General features: G+C 42.9%; 1 protein-coding gene across 1 annotated transcript in view; it reads left to right on the top strand.

Annotated features, from left to right (window-relative positions):
* Positions 1 to 4194: 4194 nt before the first annotated feature.
* Grb14 (growth factor receptor bound protein 14) overlaps positions 4195 to 14828 on the top strand; it is a 105765-nt gene continuing 95131 nt past the window's right edge. The window contains exons 1-2 of the mRNA XM_005065191.4: positions 4195 to 4536; positions 5737 to 5869. Of these exons, the coding sequence (XP_005065248.1) occupies positions 4352 to 4536; positions 5737 to 5869 (318 nt within the window). The 5' untranslated portion in view covers positions 4195 to 4351. The remainder of the gene's footprint in view (positions 4537 to 5736; positions 5870 to 14828) is intronic.

The following is a 14828-nucleotide window of genomic DNA, read 5'->3' as shown; positions in this document are numbered from 1 at the left end:
AGGAAAGCTGTAAGGTGAAAATATACTCTTTCCTCTCCAAGCTGCTTTTGGTCATGGTGATTTTTATAGCAGCAGAAACCCTAATTGATATAGAGTTCATTTTAAAATACGATTTCTAACTAAATTGACATATGTATCAAATGCAATCCAGTGAAAATCCCAAATGGTCTATACAGAATTATAGAAGCTAATTTCATCTAAAATTAAGGCAATCTTTAAGAAAGAACAGGATGAAAAGTTTTCCTTTAATGACAATTAAGACTTGTTTTCAAAACTTAGCAATCAGGACAATATGATATTGACATAAATATTGATAACTAAGCAAACAGAAGAATACATCTGTGCATAGATAAACATTTAAATTTGAAAGGGAAGACAGTTCTTTCAGTGATGTGGCTGTTTATGCTGAAAAAAAAGAGAAAGAAAAGGACAAAGAAAGAAACCTTGCCAAATCTTCTCATCCTTACACCAAAAGCAAAAAACCAAAAAAAAAAAACAAAACAAAAAATTCAACATGACTATCATATTTAAATTCCAAATCTAAACAATAAATTTCTGAACTTCATGGGTGAACTCTCTATGGAGGTATTAAAAATATAATCATGACAAAGACCAATTTGGCTATATTTTAAAACTTGTTTACTTTGGGAAGATTGTCTACTGTTACCTAGACAATCTAAAGAGTTTGTGGGTCAAATGACTGCTTCACAGGGGTCATATATCAGATGTCCTGCATATCAGATATTTACATTATGATTCATAACAGTAGCAAAATTACAGTTATGAAGTAGCAACGAAAATAATTTTATGGTATGGGGGAGGGAAGTCGACCATAATAAGAGGAACTATATTAAATGGTCCCAGGTTGATAACCACTGCTCTAAGATGTTAGGCCTAGAGTGGAAGAAGATGTTTTTAAATCTTGTAATCAACAAAGAGCTAGCAAACTGAAATACCAAGAGAGGCATAACTAAGTTTTTAAAGAGATGAATAACTGGGGCCAGAGAGCAGCTCAGTCGGCAAGAGTGGGATGTTCTTTAGAGGATACAGGTTCAGTTCCCAATGCCCACGTGGCAGCTCACAACCATCTGCAACTCCAGTTGCAGGGGAGCTGATGTCTTTTTCTGACCTCCAAGGGCACTAGGCATGCACATGCTGTATGTATATGCAGACAAAATATATGATGGTGATGAACCACTGTTACAGTGAAGCTGACCTGCACATACTATGACCTCAAAATACCATTGTTACATGTACACCTTCTAGAATGTGTGTATGTACATCAAGGCTACAACATGAACTCTGGAGTACCGTTAATTATAATCAAAACTACAGAGAGCCTAGATGCCTATCTGCATCACACATATTGTGCTATTTTCATAGCAAAGAAATACAAATCATCTGTTACATGCAAAACATGGAAAAAAGGGTAATGTTAGGGAATAGAATCAAGGGCAAAACATCTGAACGATTCTGTTTGTATAAAGGTCAAAACCAAACAACCTAATCGACCATGTTTAGATAGTTATAACTCAGGACTAGTTACCGTGAAAATTGCCAGGAAGAGGGATGAGGTCTTTGCAGCACTGGCATGTATCTTTTTTTGCGGGGGGAGTGTATTGTCTTTCCTTACCTAAAGAATTGATGAGCAGAAGGGGATGGGAGAGTGAGGAGGATGGCATAGTTTCCTCAAGGTGGAGGCTGGCTGGGGTTCTTCAGGATAGGAGGTGCAGGAGGCAGGACAGGGAGTATGGAAAGGAAGAAAAGGCCCCCAGTTGTTGTTTTTATCTTTGTGTGTGTGTGGGGGGGTGGCGGCAGACTGCTGTCTCTGCAGGCTGACAGGTTCAAGGCTCAAGTCCAAAGGGCCCAAAACCGTCCAGATCAGCCATCCTGCTCTGTTACCAACATACCTGCTCTATTGTCCCAGAAACCTTTGTCAGTTACAAGAAGGGGGAAGAAACCCCAAAACTATAACAAACCCTCCTTTTTCTTCCATTTTGTAGAAAAGTCCCTTTGGTTCTGGCAGTGTCCCTTGTTTAGAATAATTTCTTGCAAACCTCTTGGAAATGAAAACTACTTCATTTTTCTTCAAATGTAGTTGGATAATTCTTGGTACAAGTACTTAAGGTGTTAGCGGTAGGTAGTTAATTTGATACAAGACAAACTATGTCGAATCTCATTCTTAGAGAGTTATCCCTTTTACTCTGTCTCCTTTTAATGCCTTGTAAAGGCCTTATAATTTCTATCCATGGGATTGCAGGACCAGAGTCTGAGAGTGGATCCTTCCTTGGTTTTTCAGTGAGTGTAAGGATACTGAGAGAGGGAAGATTCATTGAGACTCTCATTTTTATCTGCAAAGGCTCTTCCTTCACGTCAAGAAGTTATCCTGGGAAGTTGGATGGAGTTCACTGTTGGATGATGATATTTCCAGTGATTTAAGACATATATGCAGCTTCTCCACAGTCTTTCCTCTATAAGATAAAAGTAAAGTGATCTCTTACTGAGAGAGAGAGAAAGAGAAAGTCTGTGTGTGTGTGTGTGTGTGTGTGTGTGTGTGTGTGTGTGTGTGTTGGGAGGGAGCAAGTTTTAGCCATTGATTAGCTCTGCTGTGACAATGTTCCACTCTATTATTTCTAGAGAGTAGAAACAGCTGCACCGTTTCGGGAAATGATAACAGATAGGTTTTTTTTTTTTTTATTGAAGGTATCTACAAACACACACCTCTTGATTTTGCTGGAACAGCTTCAATACACAACAGTGCTTTTCCATCAAGAGCACTGAAAACCCACACATATAGTCCAGACTATAGTTAAGACAGATGTGAGCAAGGAGTCTGCTTGGCATACATGGTTCAAAAATTTTGGCTATGACTATTAGTATTCCTTTTTCTCTCCCAGAAAAGCCACTGTTTTGTCCCGGGTTGGCCCTTGCCTTTTACAAGACCTCTTAGAAACCACAGATTTCACAAAGCCATCGCCACTCATGTCCTTTTTTAATTCTTAATTTTGACTTTAGGAAAATGAAGAAGTTGCATATTTTCAATTTTTTGACTCAAGTGTTCTCAGTTCATGGAGTCCCCAGGCTTTGACCATGAAGCTTGTGACCTCTGGTTGTCACCAGTGTTTGGGGCTGATGTCCTGATGGGGGAGGACATCATAGCTGGGGAACAAGGGCTGCTCACTTTTTCAGGAGGAATGTTTATTTTGTCATGGGCAGAGGTCATGGAGGTTAACTTAGTGACATAGGCGCCAAGGCCAGATGATACCTAATTTGGTCAAAGAACAAAGAGCATAAAAAACGTCCACAGTGCCCAGGGCTGTGGGACACTTCATGGAAAGCAGGAATGGAGGTCTGGATTTCACTGTGTGGTCGCTGCATCTCACATGAGCACAGTGTGGTTATTATGTCACTGTCCGGGATTTTGAGACGGAAATTTATGGCTTGTAATCTTAACTGTACCAGTCACTAAGAGCTAAGCAGTGTAAGGCATTGGATAGCTTGCGGCCCCAATATTCTTAAGTATAAAATGAGTTGTTGGGAGAACAAGGCAGGCTAAGAAAACTGCCCCCCCCACAAAAAAGAAAAACCTTCCAATAATCCCAGACACCTTCAGGTTCATTCAGGCTTAATGAGAATTCTCACCAGTTCAAAGGAGACTTTCTAAGACAGCAACCCTGTTCCTTCGCCTCCTCACTCCCTCCACTCCATCTCTTTTAGTGGAGAGAAACGAAGGGATGGTGGGGGAGCCTGGGGTAAAGTTAACCCTATGACCCCCACCCCCACCCCCCCATCAGTGTGGGCTCTGCCCTGAGGCTCCAACCACAGTTTAGATGATCTCCAGTGGCCCTACATGCACGGAAGGGTCGAAGGATCAGTTCTGCCCTGACCCATGCAGCTTGGCTATAGGTCCTCCTAGCCCAGAGTGACACTGGGCCTGTGGGACTCCCGGATTGAGCCTTGTGTTCAGTTGCCCACCTGGGAAGGCGTCGTTGGAGCCTGAGGAGCGAGAGGCCGAGGTCCCCGCGCAGCTGGGAAGTGACACCAGCGCCCCCGAGTGCCCGGGCCACGCGCAGGGCCCGCCAGGCTGGCGCGCCATCCTCCCCGCCCCCCCGCACCGCTCCTCCCGGTCCCCACCCTCCACGTTCCCACCCTCCTCCTCTGCCCCCGCCCCCGCCCCTCCCCCGCTCCCCGCCCCACCGCGTCCCAGCCGCCCCGGCCGTGAGCGCAGGCGGCCCTGTCACCGCACCTGCAGGGCGCTAGCTGCCTGCACCCGCGCGGCACTGCTCGCACCCAGCCCTTTCCCCACTGTCGCCGCGCGGTCGATGACTCCCCAGACCCCTGGCCGACGACCATGACCACGTCCCTGCAAGGCGGGCAGAGCGCGGCGGGCCGGGCGGCCGCCCAGGACTCGCCACTGGCCGTTCAGGTGTGCCGCGTTGCCCAGGGCAGGGGCGACGCCCAGGACCCGACACGGGTCCCTGGACTGCACGCGCTGTCGCCCGCCTCCGATGAGACCCGCTGCAGTGCCACAGACAGGTAGGCAGCTTTGGGGGTGGGGTGGGGGGGGAGAGTCCGGGTTCGCAGCCTTCTGGGGTGAGGAGGCAGCCCAGGGGTGAGGGTGTGCCCAAAGCCCGAGCAAGTTTTGAAAGTGTCTGAAGACAATTCCCAGGAAGCCGGCCCCCGCGGGGTCAGCAGGGTCTCAGGATCTCCAGGTACCCTGTTATAAATAGCATCCCGGGTTGGTGGAGAGCCGTCTGTGTCACCTCTGCCCTTCAGTTTGAACCAGGAGGCCACACTCCAGACTGACCACACTCAGCTGCTCGGTGGCCCTTTTCATACTACACTATAGGCTTCAAAAAAACCGGAGCGTGAATGCGTTCACCTCCCACGCAGAGTCTTCCAAGGACCCTGGAGATGCAAAGCAGGGATTGACATTTGAGCAGTCTTTATGTTCCACGGCAAAGAGCAGAGGTTTCCCATCTCCACAGAAATCAGCACTAAGTGCCTTCGGAGTTGTCATACTTTGGGAAAGAAAAAGGCAACAACAATATAAAAATCCTTGGCCCTTTGCAGTCACACATGCAAATACCACTCTTGCTTCTTTGTCAGGATTGCAAAGTGCGTTGACTTCAGTCAAGTTAAAGTAATTCACCGGTGGGCTAGCGTCCATTCACGCTAACACGTTCTATTGACTTAGCTTCCCAGAAGGGCTGCTTTAATGTTCAGTGTCTATAAGCACTTGAAAAATTAACAGACTGTGTGTGGGCCACATTGTGAATGAAATTTGAAGTGAGATGAACCACATCTATATTTAATAAAATAATAACTTCCAGCAGTGCTGAGTAAAAATTCCTGGGGATGAGTTCATTGGATGTAACTTACAGATTTTGTCAATTTAATAGGCGCCAGGCAATGGCTCACTCCTCGGGGTAATGTTTGCATAAATCATGATGTAGCCTATATTGCGTTCAGGAAAGTCCTAAGTGCAGGAAATGCGTCTAGTGAGGTTTTTTTTGGGGGGGGGGAGGTGTGGGGTTGCTAAAGAATTATTTATGTTAACTGGCATATTTCATTCTGACCCACAGATAGTCCGTTGTAACCCTTTTCTGTACACTTGTATAGAGTTAGTGTTGTCACACAGCAGTGCACACTAGCCTTGACAAAGCTCTTTCCTGACAGCGATTATGTTTTCTATTCTGTTTTATGTAAGTGACGTCCTATGTTCTCTTGGTGTAGGAGAAAAAAGAAGGATCTGGATGTTCTGGAAACGCCATCTATTCCCAACCCCTTTCCCGAGCTCTGCTGCCCCCCTCTCACATCTGTGCTGTCCGCAGGCCTGTCTCCCAGGACAAATGCAAGGAAGAAGCAGGTAGGCGGGTCTCAGTTGGGGACCCTAGTGTCTTTAGGGGTTTATCTCCATATAGGCGTGAAAGATTTTTGCAACAAAGCATCGGTGGAGAATTTGCTTGGTTCATGCTGCTTTACTCTTGCCCGAAGAAGTCTCTCGAGAAGGCCTTCCTTTTGGGGCCTCAGTTTCCCCAGCCATATAGTGGGAATGTTCAAAAGCTTGGGGAAAAATAAGTGGGAAGTCATTGTCTGCTACTGTCGTTCACCGGGTAGATGGGGTAGTTGTATGTGATAACAGGTTATCACTTTCAAATTTCAATCTTAATTGGAAGGGCTGGGGCAGTAAAAAGTGGGTGGGAATGGGGTTGGCTGTTTGTTTGATCCTCAGTGTCTTTCCTTATACACATTTCATACAACGGTAACCTCATTTACCAAAAGAGAGACCGTAAAGAGCCCGGCAGGCATGGTGGGATGGCTCAATAGGTGAAGGCACTTGTTGCCAAGCCTGAGGACCTGAGTTTGATTCCTGGGACACATATGGTAGGAAGAAATAACTGAATCCTGAAAGGTTTTCTCATACTTCTTGATGGGTTCTCTGGCAAGTAGATGTGGATAAACACCACACACACACACACACACACACACACACACACACACACACACACCACCTTTTAAAAAGGATTCTGCATATGGTATTTGGAGTTCAGAGGTTCAAATCACTTTCCAGTTAAGTTCCACGTTTTGGGAGCTCCAGTTGCAGATGACGTCTATCTGACTTGGAAGTGAGGATCAGAACATGGATTTTACTTTTATATTTTCTTTCTTGTTTGAGTATGACTGAAACAAATCAAATTGCAATGTCCAAGCAACCAAGAGATGATGCCTCATGATTGTACATTTTGAGAGAGAAAAAGCAACGCATCCTAGAATTATTCATCTCTTCTCATGGACTTATTCCAGTTTTGAACTAACAAAATAAAGAACAGCTTCACTTGACAAAATCCACCTGTTCTTTTATGAGGGAGGAACAATAAAATCCACCACTCAGATGGCTGTGGTGAGGTGAGGGGAAGAGACAGGGAGCCATGTTCCCTTCTATTCTCTTTCCTTTTCCTATACTTTTTTAAAAACTCTGAGCAGTTCAGTGATTTAGTTTTTCTTAGGGGAAGGGAGGGAATGCTTTGGTAAGTAGACATATTTTTATTACAATGAAGCAGTAATGGACATGGTGGGAAATGTGGGAGCAGAGGTTTCACAGGTGTGCAAGCACTGTGTGATTTGTAGATGTAGAGGCCAAAAGTCAATGCCAAGTGTCTTTCTCAAACACTCCACCCCTTGTTTTTATTTATTCAGTGGTTTTGTGTGTGTGTGTGTGTTCATTTTCATGTGGAAGTCAGAGGACAGCTTTCAGGATTGCAATCTGCTCCCACTATGTGGGTCCCAGGGATCAAACTCAGGTCATCAGACTTGGCAGCTGGTGCTTTTATCCACTGAGCCATCTTGTACCTCCAGCACACACACACACACACACACACACACACACACACACACACACACATACACACACACACACACCCTTATTCACTGAACCTGGAACTCACCAAATTTGCTGGACTGGCTAGCCAGTGAGCTCTACGGAACTGCCTCCAACTATACATATGTACACCATAAAGTCCAACTTTTGGAAATGTATTTTTGGTGACTGTTCCGTGTATACAATTTGTGGGAGATAGGGTTGGAACCTGATGGGGATTGGGAGAGACTAAGAGGGTCCATTCTCTAAAGTCTTTTCCTCAGAGTGAGATTTAAAGTCTGCCTGCAAGGCTGAACATAGCTTTACTGAACTAGCTAAGTACATTGAGAGTTTGGATGACAGGTTTAAATGGCGTGCTTTGTTGGTTTGTTTCATCGAGAATGAGAAAGGATATGAGTGATGCTGGCATAATATTCATTTGGAGGAATTTAGTGGACCATCTTTTCAATCGTGGAGGGTCACTCATTTCTCACACTGTTCTAGACAGTAGACACCTAGGCAGGCAGAGATGCCCCTCCAAGGAGTGACTGGCAAAGCATGGCTGTGGTGTGTGGGTAGGATAGGAGCTGAGGAGAAGAAGAGCAGTTGGAAGAGGGGTCTGGCAGGACATTCTCTTTAGTTTTATGAATAAACACAGGATGCCTCTGTCTAAAAGAACTACTTGTTTGAGCAGGCTGAGTTCAGGATAGAAAGGGAGAATAGGTATTTGTGTGCGCTCATGCTCATGGGGTGGTGTGGTTCGTGTTAATTTTCAACTTGATGAAATCTAGGTTTACCTGGGAGACAGGCCTCTGGACATGCCTCCAGGGATTCTCTTCATTTGGTTTAATTTGAGTGGGAAGATTACTTACTGGGCATGGGACCATTCTCTGAGCAGAGATCCCCCACTGTAGAAGATGGAGAAAATGAGTAAGCAGAGCAAACATGCATTGATCTCTCTTTCCTATGGATGCAATGTGGCTGACCACCTCAAGCCTTGCTACCATGACCTCCCTTGAACTGTGAGCTGAAATAAACGTTTCCTTCTTAGGTTCCTTTCGTCATAGTGCTTTATCCCAGCAAAGGGAAAATTAAAAGAGAAATTAGAAGAGAAAGAGGGTGGCCTAGGTCTCAGATCTGGTGCATTCAGACCAGGCAGAGGCATTTCAGAGGAGGGCCGTGGTTTCCCAAGTTAGGAAGGTGGAAAATAAGGGGAAAGGTGATGTGTTGTTCACTCCAACAGGTTTCCTCTCTGCCCTTGCAGCCTGTGTCCAGCCCAACGGAGAACACTGCACACACACAGGAGGCTGAGCCAACTTATGAGCTAGTGCTGGCTGACTTACCGGGGCTAATCCCTGAGGGGTGTCCCACCTCCCAAAGACATTTTTGCCAGTATCTGCCTTGGCCCAAGACCGACAACTTCATATAGGATATCCCCACAACCGAAGAAGATACATCTCCCCTTTCTTCCATCTTTTCCCTTTTCCCTTACTTAGACATTGCATTGAGAACTGATATTTTATTTTAATTACTTTGTACAACCTCAGGTTGTTGGAATGTGGTTCTTTCATTACTCATGGCTCTCCATATCAGTAATTTCCCTAGGCTCAGCCCCTTACTTACCAGCATGCCCTGTAAGAAGATAGTTACTTCTGACCCCAGTATCTGCAGCCTTTGGTTGAGATGATGTGTATGACCTTGTGTGACTACATTACTCTTCCCAATATGACTTAACTGTTGAAACATTGGAACACGACACCGTTCTTTGTAGTCTCATTTGTTAAAACGTTCCAGACAGCTTAGAAGAAAATTACTTTCTCTCCCCAGGAAAAGCAAAGAATTGTTTCTTGTTATTTACAAATGAATGTCCAGAAAGTTTGAAAGAATCCAGACTAGAAATGTTAAGTTTCATTTGACCGTTCAAAGCCACAGTCAAAATCACTTTCCAGGTCACAAGTATGCTTCTAAAAAAGGCATCTTGAGATGCTTCCATGAGTGTGATTGGTATACTGTTCTAGAGCCACAAATAGGATGGGCTTTATCTCTTTTGCAAGTAAGATGTGCCAAAGCATGTAGTGCTGTGTGATTTCAGTGTTATTTTAACATGAGAGCTAGGATGGAAATTGCTTCTTTATTTTCCATCCCCCCCTTTTAAATGTTAATCACGTGAAATCATGAGCCTATTTCTTTGTGTTTGACAGTAATAGCTATTTAAAGTATTCCTTCCTTTAACATATGTGATGTAGGAAAATTACTTACATTAAGATGATTTTCATTATGTAAAGAAATGTATTTTCTAATTTTGGAGAGAAATTTGCTAGGAAATTATCCTTTACTGATGGATACTGAAGACCCATTACTTGAAAATAGGAAAAAGTTAGACACTCTGGTCCTCCCAGCAGAATCATTTCTTGTGTTGTTTTTCAGGCCTTAGGTAATTTTTGAACTTGGATGCAGTTTGCGTTGGGTTAGGGTTGGTTGCCTCCCAGGACAGCATAAGATAGCTAATGCGGAATAAGGTGCCTGGGCATTTTCAGGACTCATCCAGTGAAAACTGTGTCATTGAATGCCGGAGTTGGGAGGGATGCCTGACATCATCTACTGCCCTAGTTTCACTGATGTCTAAATTATATCTAAGTGATGCTAGGTGCTTAAAAGTGATGTAACTAGGACTTGTCGTTTGGATTTATGAGGACTTGACAGTAGTATAGTATTTTTTTCAGGAAGGTTCAGTTTCCAATAACAGCAAGGATCATATAACTAGTATAGGTAATAAACTCTTACAAACATTCTTAGCGACATCCCCACCTACAATACAAAATAGCAGGCCCAACTAATACTGTTTGTTAATATTCATCTAAGGATGTGGAATTTTTCTCTCCTTTTCTACCTTTTATGAAATGCAACTCTATGATATTCTCCATGGCTTTGGTCTCTGTCAAAGAAAAGTTAAATCAAATCATATTTGTTAGTATTGTTAGTAACCAACTTTCATATGCAGTTTATGGTCCTTGGTAAATATCCTAGAATATTAGAATGTAGTTGGCTATAGTAGGCTAGCTTGTCAATCTAGTACTTATGAGACTGAGTCTGAAGGGTTTTGCGTTCAAGGCCAGGAATGCATAGTGTGTCAAATGGAATATAATATCTTTATGTGTTTTGTGGTTAATTATACTTTTTTATTCTGTTTTTCTTCCCTCCCTCCCTCTCTCCCTCCCTCCCTCATTTCCTTCCTCCCTCATTTCCTCTCTCCTTCCCTCTCTTTCTTTATTGAGGCAGGATCTTTATGTAGCCCTGGATGACCTAAATCTCAATATGTAGAAGAGGGTGGCATTGAACTCACAGAGATCCACTTGCCCCTGAGTCCTGAGTGCTGGGAGTAATGGTGTGTACCATAACCCTGGACCCCTGTAGCCTTTTAAAATGTATCTCATGAAAAACAAAACAAAAATGTCTCCCAAACAATTAAGACATAAATTTTCTATATTCTTTGCTTTGGATTTCCTGAGGAAATTTCCTTTAACGTGCTGATGATGTTCAATAGATAACTAGATCTCTACTTTCTAATTAAAAGTCCTTATACCAGTGTGATGCCAATAAGTATCCTACTGTGTATATGTTGAACCTGTATGTGTGGTCCAAAGGACATATGTATAATGTCCTATATTCACTTCTGTATTATACGTGGAAACAGAGAAGGAAAGTTTACCCAGATGTTCTTAGTTCCCAGGCTTGACAATTATCAAGAGTTTGCTTCATCTATGCCTTCAAAAAGTATGATTTTTGTAGGGATATTTTGGAGTAAATCTCAGGCATTCTATCATTGTCATCATACCTAGTTTTTATATGTGGACCCTGGAAAATACATTCAAGAGCTATAACCCAAATAGTATTATTTATTGACAAAAATAATTCCTTGATATCATGTGAAAACACTCATAATCAAATTTTCTCAGTTGGAAGGACACATGAAACCCTCACATTACATATTGATTATGTTTCAAATGTCTGAAAATTAGTCCTTTAGAAGTCTGAATTCATCTTCAGATGAAAACAGCATCATGCATTTTAATTAGGCCCTCCAAGCTATTCTAGAAACTTCCATTTACTGTGAAATGAATTGCATATGTATAGATATAGATATATGCAGGAAGAATAATAGAAACAATATTTGTTTCTATTAGAGTGTCAAACAAATCTATCTCCACAACAGCCATTTCTTACTTTTGAATGCTGCTACTTGATGAAAATCATTGTTATTTTGGAGAATGTAAGACTGTACAGATCTTCTCAGCACCATTATAGCAGGCTGTAAGAGCCAAGGTTTCTCAATGGTCCTCACAAAACCACCTTCTGTGGAGAAGTGTGGAAACCCTTCAAGAATAACGTCCCTGAGAAGGACAGCAGAAATGGACTCCTTGTGAACATTCTTGGCTGTGTACACAAAATCACCTATTTTCTTCCATGCCACTTTTAGAGCCTGTCAATATGACTTTAAAAAAGCTGTGGAGAAATCTCTTTAGTTGAGAGAAGGTGGGGATATTGCAAATGGACTTCGGTTGGTATCTTAGCCATGTATTGATTCTCACATGGACTGACTGGCCTGCAAAGTTATCCTTTAGTACCAAAGGACAAAAGTTCTCTGGTTTCATGAGAGACTGGAAGTGCAAAATAGTAAGTCAGGGAAAATACCAGGGCAACCAAGCTTTCTCTCTCTGCCACAGACACATCCCCTGGCCTGAGCCTCTTGTGCCTTCACTATATCGGCTTAGGTTCTGTATTCTTGTTCACCAATGGCTGCCCCTTGGTTCCCTTAGCAGTGTTCAGTATGTGTTAACTGACAAAAGTCTGCATCTGTAGAGATGCTATCCCGGGGTATCCAGCTTTGAAACAGTTGTAGTCAAGGGGGCAGAGGGATCTAGACCACTGCCTGCTCAGCTAGGGTGTGGAAGACTCTTCCAGGAAGGAAAGGCTCAGCAGTTTTGGCATAGAGAGACAGAGAAGAAAACCTCATGTGCTAAAAGAGCTGCCTGAGAGTGTGCCATTGTGAGGACACCAAAGTTAACTCTTAACAGGCATGTGTGGCAGGTGGTGACCGCTAATCAGTTGTCTGACTTTGGGTGTGGTCCTTTGTGTCCAGCTGTTTGCTTTAATTCGTGTATTTTACACAAAGCCTGTTTTCTGAGGAGTGGTTTCAGTTGATGTCACTCTCCTGAGATGATCAGCTGTTGGTGAACATTATCTGGAGCCTCACAAAGCATCTTGGCCTCTGATGCTGGGACTATCAATTCAGGGTCATCTCCACCTTGTATAAGTTACCTTCACTTACAGCAGAAGAGAGATATCTCTTTATACTTTACAGTTTCCCTAGCCCATCGCCTACTTCAGAGTATTATAGTTGGAAGATTACCCCCCACATTTGGTTAATTTTGAGGGCACATTTGCAGTCCATTTTTGTTTTTCACATTTAAAAACTTGGCTTGTTTTGATTTTTGCCTCAGGGTATAGATTATGTTCTATCATGGAAAGGAAAATTCGAGTCATTCTCTGTTCAGCATAAATGTGTATCTTAATATAATAATTCCTCAGACTTTCAAGAATTGCTTTGGAGAAAATGCTAATTTATATGAAACAGCAATAAATTCTATTGTGTGAATATATACTCTTATATTTCAGTAGGCAATAAACTAAGGAATTATCTTTATGAAATTTAAAGGGCAGATCAAGGGAGAATCTAAGAAGTTATCAGAGTCCTTGACCCTGGTAAAGGAATAGAAGCAAAGATTCTGAGGTAATTTAGAAGTGAAATGAGAATGAACACAGGAAGAGACTCCTTTGTCTTCTGTGCTTTCTTGAAGTCTCATATTGAATAATTTTCATAGCCCTGGAGAATAAATACAAACAGAAGACCTGAGTTCCTTAATCTGCATACAAATGTCTCCATTCCATTCAAGAGTTATCCACATACTTTATTCCATAGATGTGGGTGTTGTTGTTTTTCGGAATCCCTGTAGCTTGCGAGCATAGTGAGCTTACAACATTCTGTGTACCATGCTCAGCATTCTGTCTTTTGGATGACAGGAATCAGTGTGTTGTGACTGAAAGATGTTAGAGTGGGGACCAACAAGCCTATGTTATAAAACGATTCTACTGCTTCTGACAAATGTGATGTCAGACCACTGCCCACGCGTTCAGGCCTTTGGAGCTCTGACATTGTGTTTTGGTTCCAGGGCAGGTGAGTCCTATGGCTTTTATGTCACCCATGACTCGTGTGTAGTAGACAAAAGATTCACAGGAGGATGTCTTTGTTTTCTCACTAGATGCTCCCTCAGTCTCCTCTTTGAGCTTCTTCCGTGGTCACATGATAAAGAATACATCTGAAATGAGATGGGGCAAGAGCATCAGATCCTCCTCCACGGAGAGAAAGGGAATATGAAGGTCTGGTTTAAGTAAATATGGTACAGCAAGTCAAGACATCTATCAAAAAAACAATCAAGCTATCATCACATCTGGAAAGCAGAGGGGTATATGGTGCTGAACCATGTACTTAAACTGAGAGCTAAGGATATGAGATTAGATGTGAACATTAAAGGTTATCATATGCCCCATCTACTCTTAGCTCTGATTGGCTTCCTGAGTTTGGATTAGCAATAGCCTATGTTCTTCTTCAAATTCCTTCTATTCAGCCCTAAAACCCTTCATTTCATTGTTAAAGACAAAATCTAAGGAGACTACTTTCTGTTCTTAATTACTACTGGCTATACCCCTGAACCAAGCAGACTAGACTCAACATGATTCCCTTTGTCTCTGCCACTCACATACTATTTTAAGCTACCTGCAGAGACCATAAATGGCCCTGGTTCTACATTAGCCTGTCTTATCCATTCTTCTATGCATTTGTTACTAGGTACTTTTAAAAATACAGCAAAAAGACATGGATCCATATAGGTATTGGCACACGTAAACCAAGCCTAGGAGCTTAAGTAAACTCAGAAAACCTTTATGGAAAAAGCAAACAATGCAGACCATGTCTCTTTCGCTGGATGAAAAAGGTTTTGGTAACTTAAAAACCTAGATAGCATCTCTTCCTTTGGCCTATGGTCCTGTACACAGTTGATCCTGTCTAGCAGCTCCTCCTCTGCGTTCTACACTTTGCTTATTAAACTCTACACAGGCTCCAGTCTGCGGTGAGCTGGAGATGGTTTTTTTCCTGCCTCAAAGCCCTTGATGTGATTGCCCTCTGTGCTTGGAGACCCTTTCCTGGCTCTTTACAAGCTGACCCTTCTTGTTCAGGTTTTGGCATACGATCCCGCCATCCTTGTGGTCCCTTTGCAGCAGACTACACGGCATTGCCTCCATTCCTTTCCTTTCATTTTTCTTCTTCCCTGATTCATTTCTCAGTTTAGTTTATGGCTGCACTTACGACTCCATGATCCGAGCTGTCTTTTTATCTGTTTGGTCTATTTAT

The sequence above is a fragment of the Mesocricetus auratus genome, unplaced genomic scaffold (assembly GCF_017639785.1).
Source record: "Mesocricetus auratus isolate SY011 unplaced genomic scaffold, BCM_Maur_2.0 Super-Scaffold_100004, whole genome shotgun sequence".
In the NCBI taxonomy this organism is placed as follows: domain Eukaryota; kingdom Metazoa; phylum Chordata; class Mammalia; order Rodentia; family Cricetidae; genus Mesocricetus; species Mesocricetus auratus.
The sequence above is the reverse complement of the archived record's forward strand: the minus strand, read 5'-3'. Positions and strand labels throughout refer to the sequence as shown.